The 23214-nt window shown below is 32.7% G+C and overlaps 4 protein-coding genes across 4 annotated transcripts; 2 read left to right on the plus strand and 2 right to left on the minus strand.

The window, feature by feature from the left end:
* The first annotated feature begins 963 nt into the window (after positions 1 to 963).
* Positions 964 to 9418, plus strand: LOC111419978 (MAPK Phosphatase 4). The gene is made up of 2 exons (XM_071196893.1): positions 964 to 9143; positions 9225 to 9418. The coding sequence occupies exon 1, from the start codon at positions 5198 to 5200 to the stop codon at positions 6143 to 6145; it is 948 nt and encodes a 315-aa protein (XP_071052994.1). The 5' UTR covers positions 964 to 5197; the 3' UTR covers positions 6146 to 9143; positions 9225 to 9418.
* Positions 9419 to 9855: 437 nt separating this feature from the next.
* On the minus strand, positions 9856 to 17363 carry LOC111417819 (beta-catenin-like protein 1). The gene is made up of 3 exons (XM_023050202.2): positions 17253 to 17363; positions 16733 to 17197; positions 9856 to 13066 (listed from the first exon to the last, which is right to left on the minus strand). The coding sequence occupies exons 1-3, from the start codon at positions 17280 to 17282 to the stop codon at positions 11885 to 11887; spliced, it is 1677 nt and encodes a 558-aa protein (XP_022905970.1). The 5' UTR covers positions 17283 to 17363; the 3' UTR covers positions 9856 to 11884.
* Positions 17364 to 17741: 378 nt separating this feature from the next.
* LOC111417797 (phosphatidylinositol 4-kinase II alpha) lies at positions 17742 to 21474 on the plus strand. The gene is made up of 6 exons (XM_023050174.2): positions 17742 to 18275; positions 18333 to 18451; positions 19765 to 19965; positions 20150 to 20281; positions 20337 to 21022; positions 21073 to 21474. The coding sequence occupies exons 1-6, from the start codon at positions 18074 to 18076 to the stop codon at positions 21152 to 21154; spliced, it is 1422 nt and encodes a 473-aa protein (XP_022905942.1). The 5' UTR covers positions 17742 to 18073; the 3' UTR covers positions 21155 to 21474.
* LOC111417799 (NADH:ubiquinone oxidoreductase subunit A3) lies at positions 21458 to 21830 on the minus strand. The gene has a single exon (XM_023050176.2). The coding sequence runs from the start codon at positions 21738 to 21740 to the stop codon at positions 21525 to 21527; it is 216 nt and encodes a 71-aa protein (XP_022905944.2). The 5' UTR covers positions 21741 to 21830; the 3' UTR covers positions 21458 to 21524.
* Between the last annotated feature and the right edge of the window lie 1384 nt (positions 21831 to 23214).

Genomic DNA, 23214 nt, shown 5'->3' on the forward strand with positions numbered 1-23214 from the left:
ACCCAACAAATTTGTGGACTCTCGAAATCTGTTGAATAATGAGATTGCGATTAATACTAATATCATTGCAATAGTTGCCAATTTAGTTTTGTTTAGTGCTAAATTTAAATATTAATATTGGCTCAAAAAGTCTTTCTGACTTTTAGGAAACCCATCATTCCATCCTTCCAGCTTTCCTTTGGTGCTAAAGACAAGACATAATGATTAGAAGTTTTCAACATCAGTAGAATGAAAATATCCTTTCATAATATGAGCACGCAGTAAATCAAAATAGAATCACACACCCAAAATTGAAAACACTACTTTTTTCTAAGTGGTTCAATAGTACCTATTGGCCAAAAATACTTTCAAATCGTCGTTAATCTTAACATCACTTTTTTGTAAACGTTTATCAAGTTGATTAATATTTAATGTCATTTGAGACGTTAATGGCTTGATATAACGTTTAACATGATGCTGATATAGCCTTACAAAACCAACTTGGGACATACAACTACATATTGTATTTACAACTAGTCCATAGCATATCTGTTAAACTAGAATATAACAAAATGAATCAAAATCACAAATAGATTTCGTCCATAAATTCGGAAACAAATTTATTTTCTTAAAACTTTTTGTAAGCACTATTAATCAATAAAGTTTTGTCTTAATTATTTTTCATTTGTGGTCGTTTAAATGGTTTGAATTGCCGTTTTCCTTTAGGAAACACCCCACGATAAAACCCCCAGTTCTCCATAAATGGGGTCCATCTCTCGCGGGCTATAATAAACCGTCGGACCAACCAACGAACGCGGCTCGTTACAGAATTTATCAATTTACCCAATTTTTGCCTATTAGCGACAATAGCTATTAGTGCAGCTATTAGTATATTAGTTTAACAGCCACAGATTCTTTAATGCAATCCAGCTCAATATTGTCCAATTGTTGCTATTAAAACATTTTACACACCACAATTCCCGACCAGTCGAATACGAAGACGCACGTCGTTGGGGTTGGTTCAGTTTCACAACATCATTTTTCAACTTTTATTACAAGTTTTTTTTTGTTACAATTTTTAAACAAATTTGTACCTCATAGTATTATTGAGTGTAATCGGTTTTTTCTAATAATCAAAGTTTATTTTAAGTATGTGCTTTTTAAGTATTGTTTTAATTATTTGAGTGATTGTTAAAAGTGTTAGAAATAGAAGACAAGTTTGCCGTCGGATCAGAAGCGAGAAGATTCAAGTTTTACGAGCCCCGACTGGAATGTTTTTATTAATAGTTGAAAAAGTGTGACTTTTGAACTCTTCAATCTGTGCGTGCGTCATCTTGTGTGTGAAAAAGTATTCGAATCATTTCAAGGAATTATAACAATCTTAAGTTACCTAAGATCTTAAATCAACCATTTTTTGATTCTACTAACTAGAATTTGGACTAGATTATCAATAAAACCAAATTAATTACAACATTTTTGTAAAAAAGATATTTTAATGAAACATTTTTGATCTTGTAGAGTTGTTGGTTTTGATTTTGGTTCCCAAGACCTCATTAAAATCGTCACGTGTGGGAATCCCGCATCTCGGAATTTTGGAACCCGCGTTTATAGACTCACACGCGCGTTTTCAAGAGAAACAGAAAGATATAGGTCCGGGTCACGTGTACAACCCTTATAACTTTTACGAATATCTACCCACTAAGCGGTACAATAAAAAGGGTCTTTTGGGGTTGATACAGAGAGGGAGGGAAAGATGACGATACCTTTTCATTTTTTGACATATGCTGGTCTCGTAAATTGATGCAGGTTCTTTTCATTTCATCTCCAAATAAGATATTAAAATGAACTAATAAGATAAAAAAAATTTAAAAGGCAAATCGTTTCTTTTACTTTTTTTGTTATTTTTATAATTCAAAAATAGATAGAAGTATTATTTGTGAATGTAAAACTCGACGAGATGTTATGCCTCATATGACCCCCACACATTTACCAATTGAGCGAGTTAAGATCAATTGATGGTAATGGGGTCCTCTTAATTGAAGTAAATTGGTGGATTCGTCGGCGTTCTACGGGCGCAAGTGTTCTCTAGGCACCGGCATTCCGTTCGTTTTTCGTGCGTGGCACCGACAATAATAATTGTCCGGCACATTTCCTACACGATGATGACGATGATGATGATGATTGGAACACAAAACCACCCGGTTTCAAGTTAATGAGGATGTAACAGAAGAACGTAAAAAAAATAAATAAATATAAAAAGAGGTGCAACAAATAATTTTCCATAACCAAAAACTTATTTTTCTTCTTCTTCCTCTTTTTAAGGCCTTTGCCTTGTACTCTATAATCTAGAGACGTGACTGGGATTATTATTATTATCATTAATTAGCCGGGCTGAGGGGAGCAACCCCTCTCGTCATCACAACCTGTAAGATTTATTGTAACTTAAGCCCTCCAAAAGTTTAGGGACCATACTATTGCTCTAAATTCTTGTTCCTTTATGTCGTCAGGTGTGAGGCGAACTTTAGTACAAGTTTGGTACGTGCAAAAGTTTATAGCAAAAACTACTGCTTGAAAAATGGTTATGTCCAAGCTAATGGGCAATTTAATGCGCTTATTTGGTATACTAATGCCGATATCTTCTCCAGAAGCAAGGACTCCTCTTTTAAGTTGAGGCTCACCCTTCGCCCAATCATCCCTGTATCTAAATATGACCTTATACGGCTGGTCTAAATTATATTCTGTCGTTTTAATTTCAATCAAGTGGTTTAGCCATGGGTCTATGAGGATTTCGAGGTGTCCTCTGAGGTTACCCTGCATCAACCTAAATGAAGAGCATAATTTCAAAGATAAGACTCTTAAAGCTGCCTCCTTTTGTATGTATAAATAAAGTGGTGTGAGACAAAGTAGGGCTTCAAGAGCACCCGTTGGACAAAATCTCATTGCACCGGTTATATTAAGACATGCTAACCGCTGGATTTGAGCCAGCTGTTGTTATGCCGTCTTGTGTTTAGTTTTTGGCCACCAGTCGACCATGGGTCTGATTATTGCTACATAGGCCCAGTGAGCCATTCGTGATTTAAGACCACAGTTCGTTCCAAGGAGCCTGGTCAGATCTGGTTAGCCATGATGGCCCTTTTCCTCACCTTGACTAACTTAAGTGGGAGTTCCAGTTTAAAACTTCGGTTTTGGGGTTAATAGTTCTGCCTTCAATGGAGGGTGCGCGTAATTGCAGCTTGCTTCTCCGACTTTGTTTGAATTAATGCTGAGTCCACTGCTTCTGCACCATGTGCTAGTAAGTAGTAGGGTTTTCTGCATTAGTTGGGTTATGATTATATTATATATACCTCGAATTGTGATCACCAGGTCATCAGTTGCAACATGGCTTCCGAAACGTCAAACTTTTTCTTAAAACACGCACCACCCGAAAGTTTCTAGTGTTAGTTCTAGTGTTAGTTCTAGTTTTAGTTCTAATTTTAGTTAAATTTTCAGCTCTTGTTAGCACAGCGTAAGTAATTCATAACAGTTCTTAGGCAGGTCTTGTATATGCCCAAGGTGACGACTAAGTGTGACCTGGAAACTGACCTGGAGTCTATTGGATACCATTTTCTTTTTTAGGTTGTGTTAGTCCCCACTTAGCTCTCAGGTTATTACAGAAAATGTCTTCAGTGGTCTTTTATGATATGCAGTGAGTGCTCATCAGCATAGTTAAATATTTTTGCTCTTGTGGTTGATAGATCCGATGTGTATAGGTTAAGACAGGCGCAAGAAATGAGTCTTGTATAAGTCCGTTGTACAGTTTTTTCTGTTTGGCTATTTAAAAATTTGTTAAAACGCCCAAAAACTGGTGTTTTTTTGTTGAGAACCGCTGATACCTTGTTTTTATTGCTGCCAATCCAGTTGACTTGATTACTTAGCAGCGGACATGTCATTTAACAGTTAATATACATGTCATTTAACGTCAAAATTAGAACTATTACAAATCAAAAAGTACAATGGCACTTTACAGTAACGAGGAATATGTAGATGTGGTTATTATTTATGGAGTTGCTGGAGAAAACGCTGCACATGCAAGAGATCTGTATTTGAAACTATTTCCAAATCGACAGATGCCTTCAGAAAACACTTTTCTTCGGTTAGTCCAGCGGGAAAGAGAGAGAACCTAAGAAAGGTTTATTTATTATTATTTTATTATTTAGAACCTATTAAGTTTTTAATAAAACTTACTGTTGAGTTTAAGTTTAAGGAAATCCCCAACCATAGTTACTGTGGCTGTGTTCAGTGTGAGTAATCTACCAATCTGTAACAACATTGCCTAAACTAAATTTAAATAATGAGGAATTATTTTGTAAAACTTGTGTCAAAGTTGTAAGTATTTTTTTAAAAATTACGTCGTAACGTTTTAAGTTAAAAATTAGAGTTTTCAGCGGAGTTGCCAATGGTTTGATGACAACGGAATTGTATTTCTCATAGACTATTACACTAGGAGTTAAAAAAAAAATGGAAAACTGTTGTCCCACTTTCTTGGGATATGTTTTTAAATATCCCAAGAAAGTCTCAGATAATAGTCTCAGATTTAGATTTTTTATCTGTTAGAGTATCTATGGCTAACTTTTTTAATTACTCTTTTTTAACATAACGTGTGAGAGGAAGTCCCAAATAGAACAAAATGTAAAAATTGCAAAACATATACAAAAATGTGATAGAAATAGATTGATAACATCTATAAGAAGCTTGCATTTCTCCTATAATTTGACTGCATAAAAATCCGAGCTCTAGTTATAATTTGTTATAAATCAGTCTGTATATAGACGCAATTTTCGGACACCTGTATATATCGCCAAGTTGCATCTTCTCAGCTCTTTCGCTATGGATAGTGCTTTAGACTTTGTTACGGATATCGTCATGTGAAACTTGAACGCTGTTGTAACTTCTTTTTATTTAAATAAAATTAATATCATCAAAATTGAAATATCCGTCTTAATTAGTGCCATCTATCAACAAATTATTCAACTCCACAAACATAACCTAACTTGTTAAGTGTCAAACGTGTAAAAACATTTTTATCTCGCTTTTAATCAACAAAACTCCTTTTTAAGTAAAACAATTTCTAAAAAAATATGATGATTAATATCTCGATTATGATTAATACACAACAATCTCAGCAAAACGTATAAAAACCTTCCAAATCTGTTCAATAACCAGTAAATAACCATCCATCATGGAAAAAAGTGTACCTAAAGGAGATGTTTTGCACACATATTTCAACGGTGGTCCAGTTAGCATAGATTTAATCGAGAAAAATCTTTATTTGGGTAGTCTTTCCGCAGCAACGGATATTCCAACATTAAATAAGTACGAAATAACTCACATTTTAACGATAGACACCGTACCGCTCCCAAGAAACGTATTAGATATTAGGAATATAACGAGTAAGTTTATCCAATTATCTGATCAACCAAAAGAAGATCTTTTATCGCATTTCACCAATTCGATTGAGTTTATCAATAACGGTATTTCAAGAGGAAATGTTTTGGTTCATTGTTATTTTGGAGTTTCTCGCAGCGCGACCATAATAATAGCTTACATTATGAAAAAATATAATTTGAATTATACAGAAGCTTTAAAAAAAGTTAAAAAACGAAGAAGTATAGTTTGCCCCAACCGTGGATTTGTAACTCAATTAATATTATTTGAAGAGATGTTGTATAAAGTAAATCCGAATCATTTACGTTATAAGAATTATCGATTAACTTGTGCCGCGGATAAAGTAAAGAAAGCTAAAATTCTCCCCCAAGATTACCACGATTTAATAAAAAGGGATCCGGGTGTCACTCAAATCCAACCGGAACCAAACGTTTATAGATGTAAACGATGTAGGAGAGTTTTAGCTGGCGAATCTAATTTAATTACGCATAAAGAAAAGATTAGCGATGAACAAATTTGTCGAAAAACGTATTTTCTGGAGCCGTTAAGTTGGATGAACGGAATTACGCAATCCGTGCAAGGAAAATTACATTGTCCAAAATGTAACAATAAAGTTGGATCGTTCAGCTGGGTGATGGGATGTGCTTGTCCATGCGGATGTGAAGTTGCCCCCGCTTTTTATCTTACTCCATCCAAAATTGATTGGACCAATGTTGTAAAAAATGTTGAAATTACCCTATAATTTAAGATGTATTGTTATTTAAGTTAATTAAAATGTTGTGAAAAATAAAATTTATTTATATAAAAATATTAGTATAGTAAAACCTTGATGTGTAATGGATTAATACAGGTAAAGGGGTGTCTCTTACATCCAAAAGTCCATTATATGAATAATTGGTGACTTTATATTTATACCAAGGATAATAATAATAAAGGACTTTATTACTTGAATATGTACAGGGTGGGCAAATTTGGGTGTTATTATAGGCTATCTCAGAAACTATAAAGAGATACGAAAAAAGTAGGTGCTATGTTTCGGTTTCTTTTTCCGAGACTAATCTAATCCCACAAAGACCAAATGTCTATCTGCTTTTGTTTTTAAGTTATAGACAAAAAGTCAAATTTTAACGATTTCAAAAATTGCTCATATTTCGTTTATTTTTCAAATTAGAGAAAGAAAATTAGAAAGAAAGAATATACTGCCGTTGAAAAATTTTAAACATTGCTGATAATTTTTGAGGTATAACATAAAGTTGTATTTTTCACACGTTCGCTGCCATGTCCACCCAAATGGGTGGACACGGCGTTATTGGCAAAACTATTAAATTCACTTTGGCAGCTAACGTGTTAAATACACTGTTGGAAATAATTCACGAGCACATCCTGTATAATCTGAACGCGTGTGTCTAGCGCAATAAAATTTGGTATGGAAGTAGTACTAAAGTAGTATAACTTACTCTCACATGGAGAACGGAGAACTCTGCTGGGAGGAGAAACATCAATAGCGAGAGTATCCCCCGTGAGCTTCGCGTACCATCGTTACACGACGTGGCATGGAGTCTATAAGTCGCTATATTGTAGCGAGAGGGATGGCCAACCATGCCACCTCAACTCGCCTCCATAGCTCCTCAACGTTAGCCGAGGAAGCCGGATAACGCAGAAGTCTCCGACCAGTCATGTCCCAAACATGTTCGATCGGATTCAGATGCGGAAACCGAGCTAGCCATGGAAGCATTCGTATACAGTGCTCTTCCACAAAGGTCTGTACAACACGCCCGATGTGCTGTCGTACGTTGTCGTGCATGTATAGCAGACCCTACCTCATCTACGTATCGTTGACCCGTCATGGTCTACTATACACGCAGCAGACGTGTACGTCCACCATATGTAATCGCACCCCATACCATAATGCTCGGTTGTCGGTGGATAGGGCGTTCTTGCACACACTGCTCGAGTAGACGATCATCACGGCTCCGACGAACTAAAATTCGCGCATCACCGGTGCTCAATTCGAATCTTGATTCGTCGGAAAACAAAATGTCCCTCTACTCAATAACCTACTAATGCCTAGCGTCGACCCACTCGTGACGTATGCTGCGGTGCTTGGGGGTTACTGGAATCCGCTGTATCGCACGACGCGCGCGCCAGTCCATTGTCTACCAAACGCCGCCGTACAGTTCGCGTAGTGAGTGCGCCTTCCCCTGCCAGTGGCCAAACAGCTCCAAGTTGCCTTGAGGAGGACACACACGACGCTAAAGCGCTGAGCACAAGAGCGCGATCCTCGTGTGATGGGGACGCGCAGGGCCGTCCCGGCCGCGGCTGAAGGTACCTATGTCCTACCTCAGATCATTCTCGCCATGCCCGTCGCGCTGCCGATAACGACCGCTCGAGACGACGCGCAATTTCACAGAACGATACACCCTCAATGTGCATACCCACAAACACTCCTCGCTCAAACTCGCTTAAGTAACGCGATCCCTCACACCACGCTAAAAACGACCGGTATTTTCCATCCACTTCGGTCTCTATAGCGACGGAATGTTCCACTTGGAAGGACGGCTCAGTCAACAATGCCGCGACGGAACAACTCGAAACTCCCTGAATAAACTCGTCTACAGTAAACCTTTGTGCTCCGCAAATATTATGGATTTATCTTCACGCGTTCAGATTATATAGGGTGTGCTCGTGAATTATTTCCAACAGTGTACAAACTGTAGTTGATTATGATGTTACTGAAAAGAGCATATTTATAGCTTTCCAATGATGTATCTGCAGTAAATAAGCGTTATTTTTCAATCCTAAAATTTTAAAGATTAATATTAAAATTTTTAATTATAGTCGGCGAGGAAAACGATAAATGCTACTTAGTTACTATGGCAACGTGAGTTTACTTGTCACTTCATTTTCCCGTCAAAATACTTTAGAAGGATAGGTTGAAAGTACAAATAGGACCAAAACGTGCCCTATTATGAGTTAAACATATTCCCCATATTTCATTTTCCTAGCGTTTAGGGTTTTTGAGAAAAAAAAATTAATCCAAAATTTTCCGCCATTTCTGGAGGGGTGTAGCTTCTTAGGGGAGCCGAAATCGCTCATGGTTCATATATCAAAGTACCCTTAAAAATCACTAAAGAATCACCCCTTAAAGTTTGTTGCAGTCATTCACATACACTCTGTATATGCTTTCCTCGCTGAACGACACTCCCGAGTCACTAGGTTTCGCAAGGAGCAGTACTCGCGCTTAATTTCTATGCTGTGTGTCTCAGGAAGGTCTGGAAAGACTGATCGCGCTGTTCCATCAAGAATCTTATGTGAGGATTCAACCACGGGGCCGGCTGTTTCGAAATCCTTCTGGTTACCAGAGGTATATGTTTATAAAATAAAATTTTTAAGCAGCCAGTAAAAAGCTCATCGTTAATACCACTGAAATGATAAATGTTACGCCAAGGTATACTCCTTAGCTCGCTTCTAAATTGATAATAATTTAAATTTTTGAAATCATGATAAGTTTTAAAAAAGGGAACCATCCCAGGTCTCGGAAACCTGCAAACGCAAAATATTCACCATAATCAATATTAAAATCCCCTAAAATCGTTATATTATTTGAATGTCTTAAAAGGACAATAAAAAATTAATCAATAAAAATAAAAAACCGTTCTACAACGTTGTCAAATTTTCAAATGACTTAGAGTCCGTGATAACATAACCAAACAAAATAACTCAAATTAATCGTTTTTAAGGTAAGTGAAGTTTGAAATAAAAATTAAAATAAAAAACGAATAAAAATGAAATTGAAAATTATAACTTAGCTTATCTTGTAGGATACTGAAGTTCTCGGATGAGGAAATTTTGACTCTTCAAAAGGAATCGGTAACAATGATTCTTGATTAAATTGGAATAATTCTTCGGAATGGTATACTGGATTAATTGGATCAGGAACCAGTTAATTTTCTTGTTTATTATTAAAGGTGAATAATTTTAATTCAAATAATCTTCTTATTTAACTTATTAATATTTTTGAGGTTATGTCACAATGGTGATTGACAAGTAACCTAACGTTTGTTTTTGTTTTTTAAATGATCCCGGACAAAATTAGCGTGCGCTCCTCATCACGTTCGAAACCACACTAAAATCATAGATAAGATATAATATATTTGTTATATAGATGGGCAACTATAAACGTTTGATTGAAATGCGTAATTAGTATTGGATACTGTCACCTACAGCGCTGAAATCATTGGCAGGCGGGAAATATAAATTAAATTTGTTATTTGTAAGGTTTATCGATGATTTTTTACGAAAGCATTGCTTGGCGACAAAACTTTACAAACTGTGCAAAACTTTAAACACATTAAATTTTGTCGTTTACAATGTTTTACAAAAAAACATCAAAAAAACATGACTAGGTATTAAATTATTATTTGGTACAGGGTCTATTAAAAAGTCTTTAAATGAATAACAAAGACTTTATTCTTTAATTTTTTTATTATTATTTTTACCACATCGTTTCCTTTTAATTTTATTGCATTTATCCAATGCTGCTTCCGCATTGGATACGTGTACTTATTATAAAGCAACAACAACAAATCGCTTTTTCTTCAAATCGCTAGCAACTCTTCCACTGTACACAATACAACGCAATCAAAAATATTAGTATGTCAAACCAGTCAAACTGACAACTCAAAAAATTGCCAAAATGGGTTCTGTAATCGAAAGCAACGCCATAAGTGACAGTATCCAGAATTAAACGTATGTTCCCAACTTCATTAATACGAGTGACTGGTGCATGACTAAAATCTACCAGTTTCGTTTGTTTATTGCTAAAACGTTTCAAATAACGTCTTCTGATTGGTTAAATTCTTCAACTTGAAATTCGTAATTTAAATTTCTCCGATATTGCCAACTTTGAAATGTCAAATGTCACCAATTAAATTTTATCAAAAATTATTAAAATTTCTATTTTAATAATATTTATGTATGAAATGTTGTAGTTTTGTTGCTTTAACTTTGTTTGTGCTGATTTCGGAACATTTTCTTTTAGATTTCAACGTTCAGCTTAAAAAAATATTCAAATATTTAATCTACGGATTTTCGTCCAATTCTTCATCAAAACTCCCATATGATGGATGATTTTCGTTCTTGACATGCTAAGATTATCGTTTTCAATAGTTTCAACCGGACAAACATGAATTACAATAAGAAATTAATGAAAAATGTAATTTGAGGTTATGTCACTGTCAAAATTCTATTAAATTACTTCGTATCGACTTTACATGGATTAAATACAATAAAGAACGTAAACGGTCAAGAATACATAATGAATTGTATCATATTTACAACATTTTATTAATACAAAATTAAATTTCTATAATTATTATTGGTAACCTCACCTCCGATTATGTAAAATTTCAAAGATAAATAATAGCTTTGTTCGTTGGGACTGCACTACTCTGCACGACATGGCACTCGTATGACGTCATAGTGCAATGAAGTGTAAGTCAGTGCAATGTCATGTCAACTTAGTGCAGGTCAGAAAAGTGTATAAACCGTGGTCGCAACGAACAGATTTTTATAAAAAAAGTGTATAATATTTGAAATGGACGAACAGGAGATTGTCAGCGAAATACTTGTGGAAAATGAAATTATCGCAGAATGTTTTTTAGTAGCGTTTTTTTTAGTATTCATTAATTATTATTATTATTTTTTATTTTTTTCAATTATTAGCGAAATATATTTTCTATACCAAACTACTAACCCTTATTAGTTTTTTCAAAAGTACTACTTAACGTATAAAGAAATCACATGCTAAATTGCACCAAAATCGATAAGCAGTACTTGAAAAAAAAAATCCCAAAATTTGGGATGGTGAGGGTAGTTAATCCCATGCACCCCTAAATAAGAAAAAACACATAATTCATATTTTTAAATGTACTATAAGTGTATTTAATGAAGCCTCTACTGGTATTGAATATACTGTGTTCTCTAATACAACAAATATTAATTGTTATAAGGTTTTATTTCTTAATATTTATATCAATATTAATTATTACAAAACGCGCTTTCAAATATTCCGCCATTTTAGTTACACTGCACTTATTGAACTTAATCGAAAGCAGGTGCAACAAAATCTGCACTAACTTGCACCGGCTGCACTAAATTGCACTGCACCTGGCCCAACGAACAGTATGAATGCAACTGCACTAAACTGCACTATCCCCAACGAACACACAACACCTGCACTAAACTACATAGTGCAAGTAAGTGCAAGTAGTGCAGTCCCAACGAACAAAGCTAATGAATGACATGGTTTGGTTATATTATGTCACTATACATATATGTTTTTCTTCTCTGACGTGTTAAATGTTCCATGTACATTTTAGACCACTTTTAATAAACAATTTTTATTTAATTACTTATGACATTTATTAATCATTCTTATTCTTTGTACATTACATCATTACAAGAAAACTCCATATTAATTTTAAAATTTATCGACGAGGTGTAAAATGTGTTGTTGCTCTTGATCTCTCCACTCTTTACTTCCTTCTTCGCCCAAATTTCCAGCATACTCCCTCATAACATGACGAATTGTTTTTAAAGATGCCCCTCGTAAATTTAAAACTTGACAAACTCGCTGTTTAATAGAAGCAGGACCCGCGGCGCAAACTTCAACAATAATATAATCAACCAATTGCAACGTGAACAACCCACCTTCAAGTCTCTTCATATAAAAATCATCCTCATTATCTTGATCTTCATCAATTGCATTATCAAGTGCTTCGACTTTTTCTAAGTATTTAAAATGTAATTCCATCAATCTATCGACTTTTTCGTGATCATTTTCGGTGAATTTACTAATTAATCTTTGTCTTTGAGAACCTCGGCAATTTCTTAACATTGACGCAATAATCGAGGTGACATGTTCCTCGTGTTTTTCAGCAGATAATACTTTTTTACGATTTTTCTTTGGGGTTTTCATGAAAAGAGGAAAAATTGTTCTTAATCCTAAAATATCAACGAATTTATTGCAATTATCACGTCCGTGAGGTCCAGACATTGCATAATCTAACACCCTTAGTGACCCATTCCTTGACGTTTTCTTTTCTCTTAACATCAAATTCATCAATTGTAAACCTTCCCCTTTCAAAAATTTATCACGATTCGTAACCGCCATTAATGAGCTACACAAACAATTAAATAAATTTTCCATTAACTCAAATTCTTCCGCATTCGAGGGATCGTGACGTTTATAAAACGCTAATTGTTGTAATAAAGTGTCAATTCCATCGAGTTCGCTTAAAGCCAATCGATTTGAATTGTTATCTTGAAGCAAAATTGATAATAACTCGCTAGCGTATAATTTGTTTGGATCGAAAGGTACTTTTAGTTTTAAACGTTTTAATAACCATTGTAATAAACCTTGTTTGGAAGCTTCGTTGCAAATTTCGGTACGTAATTCGGTTAAATTCTCAACAATCGCGAGTGTGTTATGAACACCATCAGCTTCTTCTTTTACGTTTTCATCCAAACGATCTAAATTTTGTACTAATAAAGCGATAACTTGGTGCTCTAATAATGATTCAATAAGAGCTTCAGCTCCTTCTTCTGATTCGTGTAAAATATCAACGTCACTCATTTCTTGAATTAATTCTATTGTTGCAACCTAATTTAAAACAATTATTAAAATTTTTTTGAAAAAATCAAGAATCATCATGAAAGTAAGGTTATTTTCAGTAAATTGAGTGAGATTACAACGTATATTTATGGATGAAACACCCTTGTTTTTCCACTGTCACTAGAACTAACATTAGACCTAAAACTATACCTTTTCAATTCAAATTGGCATTAAACAAAACCAATTTGGCAACTATCATAATCAAATTGGCATTAATCAAACTCAAAATGACATTAATCAACATCAAATTGGCATTCAATAGTTTAATAAAACAATCTTTGATTCTTGATTAACGTTTTAAACGCATAATTTTATACTTGGTAATAAACAATATTGTAAGCTCAAAAGATGACATCCTCCATGTTTAAAATAGAGGTGATGTGCTTTTGAATTCTGGCTATAAACCTGTTACAGTTAGTTACATTAATTATTGGAATATTGTTCCTAATTATATTTTCTAATTTTCGAATTCTGTACTCTGTTTGAGACAAGTCATTTGGTCATCCAAAATACTATAAGTCTTTTATAAGCCTTACAAGTTTCTGATGAAAAAATTCTTGTTCTTCAACACTACAATGATAAGGAGCATTATCAATGACCATTGAATATTAGCTATGTTGAGTTCTCCTTAAGCATTGGCTAACAAACTCTTTAGCCTCTTCTTTTTTAAATGACCCCTTCTTAATTCATGATAAATCAATCCCAAGCTACTGGTACATCTGATAAGATGAACATTTGGCTACTGGCAACAATGAAAGTGCAATGACTTGACTTCGCGAGATAAAGATAATCTGTAATTTTTATTTTATGTTTTCCTTCTCTTGGTTTTTCTTCTTCTTGATTTTTTACCCATCTCAACTGCTCTTTTTGCAACGCCAAGAATTTCAGCTAAATTGCACTAGACGCAATTCGTATTGTAAATAGCACAAATTTGGCGTTTTACGTTTGCTGCTTCTTTTCCTATTCTTAATATAAGGCATTTTCTAGATAGTTTGTTAACAGTGACAATTTGTAATTGATTAATGTCATTTTGATTGACGATTAAAAATAACAAGAATGTGCGAAAAAGTGACTAACACTGATTAACTTCAGTTATAAAACTTTTATTATATGATTTAGGTTTAAATGTCAACCTCAATTTTGACATATTAGTAATCTTCATTAAAAATCCTTTAAAATGAGTACAAACACGACATATTTATCTTCAATATTAATGAAGTTATCGGTCAACTTCCGGTTTGAAATGTCAATGTCATTTTGACATATTCTTAATTTTTATAAAATGTCTTAATATTTGTCACAAAAACAAAAATATAATAAAAAAAAAATTAAAAATTAAGGTTGGTATTAATATTTAAATATCTTCATTGTTGCTAACTTTGGGTTTAATGTTTTTTATTCCAACTTTTTTGTTTTTTGAGATAAGTGCGTCTTGTTTGGACTCATTTTAAAGGTTTTTTTAATAAAGAATACATCATGAAAGAACACCATGAAGTTGTCCATTTGTCTATTATATGATAACTAACTTCAAGTTTAAAATGTCAACCTCAATTTTGACACATCAGTAATCTTCATTAAAAAGAGTACAAACACGATATATTTATCTTCAATATTAATGAAGTTATGGTCAACTTCCGGTTAAGAATGTCAACGTCAATTTTGACATATTTGTAATTGTCGTGAAAAATCCTTTAAAATGAATCCAAACATGATACGTTTAATTCCAATATTACTCGAGATATAAGCAACTCCCGGTTTGAAATGTCAATGTCATTTTGACATTCTTAATTTTTATAAAATGTCTTAAAATTTGTCACAAAAAAAAATATAATAAAAAAAAATAAAAAATTAAGGTTGGTATTAATATTTAAAAATTAAATTGCTATCTTCATTGTTGCTAACTTAGGGTTTAATGTTTTTAATTTTTCATTTTAAAGGTTTTTTTTATTGAAGATGACAAATATGTCAAAATTGACGTTGACGTTTCAAACCGGAAGTGATTGTATTTCCATTAATATTAAAGTTAAATATGTCGAGTTTGGACTCATTTTAAAGGATTTTTTATGAAGTTGACAAATATGTCAAAATTAAATGTTGAAAGTGCGAACTTTTTGGTTTTTTGAAAGAAATGCGTCATGTTTGGACTCATTTTAAAGGTTATTTTATGAAGATTACGAATATAATAAAATTAAAGTTGACATTGACAACTGAAATTTTTTTTCACGATTAAACCCGAATGTTTCTGGTTCTAGGTCCAGTGTTAGTTCTTGCTTATTGCTGAAACAACCTAAGTCACTTTTTGGCCATTTTGAGTTATGCATGTAAACATACAGTTTCGACCACTCCCCGTTGTTTGGTGGTGAAAGAACTTATGTACTGATACATAAGTTTATACACAGCCGCTTAGAGATGCTAAAGAGCCTGCAAAAAAGCGTGAGGAATTAGCCCTCAAAATCAAGAGTCCATCTCTAGGAGATAATGCAAAAAGAGCCGAAATTGCTGAAAAGCTTCTTTGAAAAAGATCTTGCAGCTATTGCATTTGATTATTTCCAGAATCTACAACTGCCACAGATCCCTGTACAAGAATTAAGTTAAGTGTGTTCTGCATTCACGACTTAAAGACAAACAAATCCTTTTTTTATATTTACCATGAGGGTGTAGCTGCAAAAGGCCATTGTCCAGGGCAAAACAAGAATCTCTGCATAATAAGAGCATGCATGGCCTTAACTGAAAGTGGAAGGTTTCAAAAAGTGCAGCAGTATTACCCCTTGTGAGGACATTCTTTTTTACCCTATCATAGAGATTTTGTATACATTCACTGAAATTATTATAACTTCTAGTGTCAAAAACGCTTTTACTGTAAAGGAAATTGCAACAAAAGATATCATAGATTATAAATACTGGTGGCCAAAATACTACAAGACTACATGTGCTTCTGATGAAACTGAAAAACATTATGGAAATTAAAGAACTCCATTTTCAGTATCAAAATTTCACCACTTTGTTCATGAAGCAAAAAATCATGGCGTTGTTAAAGTCACTGAAATATTAATGGATTCATTTGGAACACCTTTAAGCTGACTCATCCCAAAAGAGCAAAGAATATCCAGATACAATTGCCAAGACAAAAAGCTTACCAATCTTAGAAACACATTTTAAAAATATCAAAACATTGCTTCAATGGGTAGAAGATGGTTATAAACAATTTTACAAAAAAATTCTTGAAAATACCAAGGTCAAGGGGCCAAAACTAAGTAACTGTGTCTTATGTTAATGAAAACTTTTGTTCTTTCATGTAAAATAAAATTTTGAATTCATAAATGTACTTATTTATATAAAAAACAACTTAAGTCAATTTTTAAGAAGTTTTTTAAGTATTAAAATGTTCTAAAAAGTAACAGTTTTCATATGAAATATTTTTTTCGTTTCCTGAAAAGTTATAAAAAGTGTTTAACTTAAGTTGTTTCAGTAAGCGATTCATATGGTGACGTCACATATTTTGGTAAGTTTTACACTATTTTTTTTATTTGTAACTTTTTACTTGAGTGATTTAGAAAAATATTGTCAATTAGAAAAATATTGTTGATTTTTAAGCAACATGATGATTTTTGAATTACTTATACCATTATTTTTTTAAATAAATTATAAACTTACTGCAATATCAGTGTTATCATGTGATAATAATTCGAGTAAACTTGGAATAACATTTAATTTCACCAATAATGGATAATAATCAGGAGCTGTGGCTAAAACTCTCATTTCTTGTAAAATTTCGTGTAATTCAACTTCACTTTCCATAAATTTCTCAGGACTATCCGGAAATTTAATCCTCATCTCACGATTTTTAAGACACCGCTTCTCAAAGTTCAAAACAATCTTCTTTATAGTAGCTTCATCGATAACTTCACCTTCCGTTTGTTCTGTCTCAACAAATTTAAGAATTTCTTGTCTTTCCTCCTCTGTTATTTGATCGAGAGTTTGTATGGAAGGTGTAGGCGAAGTTGGTCTGGTCATTTGATTTGCTTTAGCTCTAGCGATTCTTCGCATTCGTTTTTGCTTCTCGACTTCATCCTCGTCGTCATCTTCACCATCAACGGGACGTTTTATCGCTTTTGAAGGCTTAAAAAATAACGAATTTTAAAAAACTACGATTAAAATATTGTTTAATCTTCACCTTAAATGATAATAATTCTCCGATTTCCATCGTTTTTATTTTAAAAAAGTTAGGTTAGTTTGTAAATAGTAAATGTCAAAATTAATTTTGTTAGGGTTGGCAGAAATGATTTGGTGGTTTATTGATGACTTGGATCATTTATAAAATTATTTATAAAATTTTTATGTTCAAATATAGATCTAATTGAGTTTTAATTATGATTTCGTTTTTATTAATGAAATAAAAATGAAAAAATGAGTCATGAATTAAATGATGTTTCATCAAGTTATTACCAACCTAACAATTTATACTTAAGTACAATACAAATTGTTGATTTTCTAAAAATTTGAAATTTAAATATAATTTTATTTAAAGTTTTCTTATATAAAAAGTGTTAAGTGATGTTTTAAAGTAATCAATGAAATAATTAACAAAGATTTTTGAAAATGTTGTGACGTTTCTAAAATGACGTATTCCCTAATTAAATTACAAAATCCATCTGACAGTTTATCTGTCAATTGTGCCCGATTGTTGTGTCCCATCGTATGTAAAAAAGAACCCGCAAAAAAAGCTCTAATTACCGTTCAGCAACGCACGCAAAAAAAAATTCTAGTCCTTTCGTCTATAAAGATGTCTTGATAACTTTAAATTTAATCAAAATCTCACGCAAATAAATAAAATGTTAGGTTAGGGTATCTATCTCTCGGGAATTCGGCGCATATTTCCTCTTTGTTATTGTTGGGTTCATTTATGTCTATTTTGTTATATGCCGTCGCTTATGCTGAACGGTGGTCGTGTGCTGTGAGCGGTGGTGGGCAAACCAGCGGGGTTGAGCGCGTGTGATGAGTGAAACCGTGCCTATTTTAGTCAATACGGGTGTTTCTGGAGGAGCAAATTGCGTGTTAACGGATAGCGGGGACGAGGACGAAGATATCAGATTAGTCCCAGAGGTTTCATTCGAACCAGCATTGGATTCCCCAAACGTTAACAGAGAGTCTCAGCCGCTACTTGGCGGACTTGACGTCTCTTTTAATCAATTTCCAGGTTTATCTTTATAGCTTATCACTAATAAACGTTATTTGCATTGATTTGTTTTTTTAGATGATCCAGCTTTTAGTGATCTTGTGTGGCAATCTGAGGTTGCCATCGATAATGGGATATTTCCAGAGAGGATTTCACAAGGATCTAGTGGATCATACTTTGTTAAAAGTACCTCTGGAGTAAGTTTATTTACGTTGTTTTTTAACGCTTTACAGTTCAAATTTGCTTTGTTTTACTTTTAAAAGTGAATTCAACACAAAAGCGTAAACAAATCGGAATTTTCTAAGGGGATATACAAATTTTAAGGCATTAATTTGTACATTTGGGAACATTCCTACATTTTTGTTATTGATTTTGTTGTCCTTTATGAGATGCCAATGATTTCTATTCAAATTTTCTTATCTTATCTCATTTATTATCTGTAACAGATCAATTTAATTATATATTATGATTAAAAAGAAAAACAGTATGTGAAACGAATTTTTAGTTTTTTGTAGTAAAAACTTATCTGCTATTGTTTTGACCTTTAATCTCTTCTAAATCCACTCGATTTATTCTGTATCTTCTATAAATACCACACAGTACTTGTTTGTTATCGTGGTTGGGTTCTCTTTCATTATCGATTTAGATATGACATAAATTTACTGAGATTTATTCTATTTATAAACGTATAAACCTTAATTGTTAGTTTATAAACATTAAATTTATTCAATGTGATTAAAATTTCTATGAAAAAGAAGGAAATTTTAGTTATTATACTTTTGGGAAAGAATTTATTGCATTATAACAACAATTAAAACTGTTTATCTCTAATTTATTGCAAGTTACCATTAATATCTTTTGAGTAAGCAATTCTCTTGTGCAATATTGCACTTTAACTCTGCAATGATTCATCATGAAAAAATAACATGATTCAATATGTTACACAATAGTTTTAAAGAATGTTGATAACATTTTCATTAGTCGGTGAGCTTTTTTGAGCTTGAACTACCAGCAAGTAGTGTTTAATTACACTTTAATTGAGCTTTATAAAGTTTTCAAAATGACATATGACAATACTAAAATATTAGAACACTACTTTACCAACATTTGGAAAAATGAATTTTGTAACGATAAAAATTATGTGCTTTTGTAATACTAAAAACATATTATGAATATGTTCTAAATATATAATCTAATAAATATTCTATATATAAATTTTAATTAGTAATATTACAATTTGGCAGTTCTTTTTTAAGTAGCGCCACCTATGTGCAAATTTTAATTTAGTTTTTTAAGAACCCCCAATTAAAACGGCTTAAAACATATCTTAACTGTATTTGAAAAATGATAAATATTAAAATTAATTTTTTGGCTCAATTTTGAAAATATTAAGTATTATTCTCAATTAAAAAGTCATTTCCATAAAGACCACATAGTACTAGTCAATAGATGGCGCTGGTTATAAACGTTTCAATGTAAATTTGGTGTAAATTAATTAATGTTTTTATAGAAAGTTATTGCGGTATTCAAGCCGAAAGATGAAGAACCGTATGGCCGTCTTAACCCCAAATGGACGAAATGGATGCACAAGTTGTGTTGTCCTTGCTGTTTTGGGCGCTCCTGTTTGATACCGAATCAAGGTTATCTATCAGAAGCAGCCGCTTCCCTTGTCGATACCAAGCTCAATTTAAATATCGTACCAAAAACTAGGGTGAGTTAATTTCATCATAAATAAATGATATAAATTAAGATTAAATTCATAAATTCAACAATTAGTGATTTTAATTGTTATAATGTTGGCTAACTGACGTTGCCATGGAGATTTACAATTCAAACATGATATTTATAACAAAGAAATTTTTAACCTAAAATTTAACTTTATATTTTAATTAAAGGTTGTTAAATTAGTATCAGAAACATTTAATTATCTACGGATTGATAGACAAAAAGCAAGAATGAAGCGTGCGATAATGGAACAATTCCCAAATGTGGGGCTCCGTTTTAACAGGATAGGCTTACTACCAAAGGTAAATGTTTTCTAAATAAAAATATATATCACTAATGATGTGTTAATAATTGTAGTGTGGTTCGTTCCAATTATTTGTAGATGGTTATAAGGATGCTGATTATTGGTTAAGACGATTTGAGGTGGAACCTTTACCAACTCGGATGGCAAAGAAATTCCAATTACAATTTGAACGTCTGGTCGTTCTTGATTATATCATTCGTAATACCGATCGTGGTAATGATAATTGGTTAATAAAATACGATCAACCCAGTATCCAAACAAATCAAAATGGCACCGCAACAACAACAACAAATAATTTGTTAAATAATTCCGCAACTGCAGCTTTAGCTAACGCTGGTTTTGTGGAAGCTACAACAACGATAGAAACTAATGAATGGAATTTGGTTCAGTTACCTGAAATTAAAATAGCAGCCATTGATAATGGGTTGGCGTTTCCGTATAAACATCCGGATAGCTGGAGGGCTTATCCTTATCATTGGGCTTGGTTACCACAAGCAAAAGTACCATTTAGTAGGGAAATTCGGGAATTGGTGTTGCCTCCACTTTCCGATATGAATTTTGTGCAAGACCTTTGCGATGATTTGCATTTGTTATTTAAACAAGATAAAGGTTTTGATCAGAGATTATTTGAAAGGCAAATGTCTGTGATGAGGGGGCAAATTTTAAATCTTACCCAAGCTTTGAAAGATGGAAAATCACCAGTACAATTGGTACAAATGCCGGCTGTTGTTGTTGAAAAGTAATTTTTTTCCTTTTTTAATACAAATCAGTTAATTTAAATTTTTTTAGGTCTCACAGTCAAAGTACATCAAGATTTTTTAATTTTACACAACGTTTCCAAGATAAAAGCCCCTTTTTCTCGTGGTGTTAATGTTCCAAACAACAATTTTTTGTAAATATGTACCCAGAGAAAAAGATCTACAATACATAAATTGTATACCGCATCAGATAAATTTAATTAATTCTAAGTCTAACATTATTGATACTGTAAATTTCGTACGTAAGCCTAAGTTACATGAGAAATTAAAAGGATATAGCAAATTTATTTTTTATTTTTATTAATTGCTGCAGGTCTTTTTATTGTTAATATTTTTTTTCAAAATTTGCTGTATTATCTCTGTTTTAACATAAAAATAGTCAGTGATAAAAATGGAACAGAAAAAGAAATATAATAGACAATTAAGAATTTTATTCTATACTTTTTATTTACATTTCAACCTTCTAAGACATTCCCTTTTGATTTAATCTTTGCGCACTTTAGCTGCACGAGGATCATCATCCCTTATTACGGTATATTGGAATTTGTATCTCCTATTATCACCATCCTTGCTGTAATAAGTGTAAAGCCCCAATCCTGCCAAACCAAGTCCTATTGCAGCCATAAACGAACTCCCCACTATTTCAGGAGAAGTACTCCACATTCGACTCAAATAGTTTCCTTTTGCAACTGCAGACATGATTTTAAAACGGTTTCTATGGATATTTTACCAAAATTTTGCAGGGCGATTTTGACAGATTCGTAATTGAGGTTATGGTTATACAATAGATTTGGGTTCGATTGACACTACATTTGAAGCTTTTTTTTATTAATTTTTACTTTCTGTCTTTGGTTAAAAATGTAGTATTACATATTTCTCACTTAATTAAAACGATTTTTATAAAATAATTAATTATTTCAATTTGTTTTGATTTAATTAAAAAAGTTTAGTAGAACATCACTATAATTATGTCAAAATGGATTCGTTCCAGTGTTGCCAAACGTAATAATTATTATACATACAATTATTTCAATTCGTATACAATAATACATTGATACTCATTATCGTACGATAATTTGGAATATCTATAGTTTTCCACACAACTTTATTTTTTATATGAAATTTGCACAACTTTATAAACGGATTATTTTTTCCGAATTATGCAACTCTTTATACGTATATGTATTGTTTCCCGGCTCGAGCGCTCGCGATTCCAATAAATCGCCTCAGGCTGACATTGAGATGACCTACTAAGATCACAACTGTGATCAGTTGGTTCAACAAAGCAAAAAAAGCTATTGGGATGAACTCAGGTGAACTCACGGGATATATGGCTTTTGAAGGCATGTCTGCAACCATCAATCGCATAAAAGAATTTTAAGTGCAAAAAGGGGTAGCCTCAACTCAAGAAATAACATGGCCATGGGCAAGACTGATAAAGGACTGGTTCTAGGTCTTGTGTTAGTTCTAGTGATAGTGCTAGTGTAAAACTAGTACTAACACTAGACCGAAAACTAGAAACATTCGGGTTTAGCCGCACGTCTCTCAAGACGGCTAAACCCGAATGATTCTAGTTATAGGTCTTGTGTTAGTTCTAGTTTTATTGCAATAAAAATATACAATATAGTGATATCTAGCAACATCATGTTTGGACTCATTTTAATGGTTTTTTTAAAATAAAGAATACATCATAAATGAAACCATGAAGTTATCCATTTGTCTATTATATGATAACTAACTTCAGATTTAAAATGTCAACCTCAATTTTGACATATTTGTAATTTTCATTACAAATCCTTTAAAATGAGTACAAACACGACATATTTATCTTCAATATTAATGAAGTTATGGTCAACTTTCGGTTACAAATGTCAACGTCAATTTTGACATATTTGTAATTGTCGTGAAAAATCCTTTAAAATGAGCCGAAACATGATACGTTTAATTCCAATATTACTCAAGATATAAGCAACTTCCGGTTTGAAATGTCAATGTCATTCTGACAAATTATTAATTTTTATAAAATGTCTTAAAATTTATCAAAAATACAATAAAAAAATTAAAAATTAAGGTTGCTGATTTACGATCTGCTAAGGTTGGTATTAATATTTAATAATTAAATTGCTATCTTCATTGTTGCTAACTTCGGGTTTAACGTTTTTTATTCTAACTT

Source organism: Onthophagus taurus, chromosome 6 (assembly GCF_036711975.1).
Source record: "Onthophagus taurus isolate NC chromosome 6, IU_Otau_3.0, whole genome shotgun sequence".
In the NCBI taxonomy this organism is placed as follows: domain Eukaryota; kingdom Metazoa; phylum Arthropoda; class Insecta; order Coleoptera; family Scarabaeidae; genus Onthophagus; species Onthophagus taurus.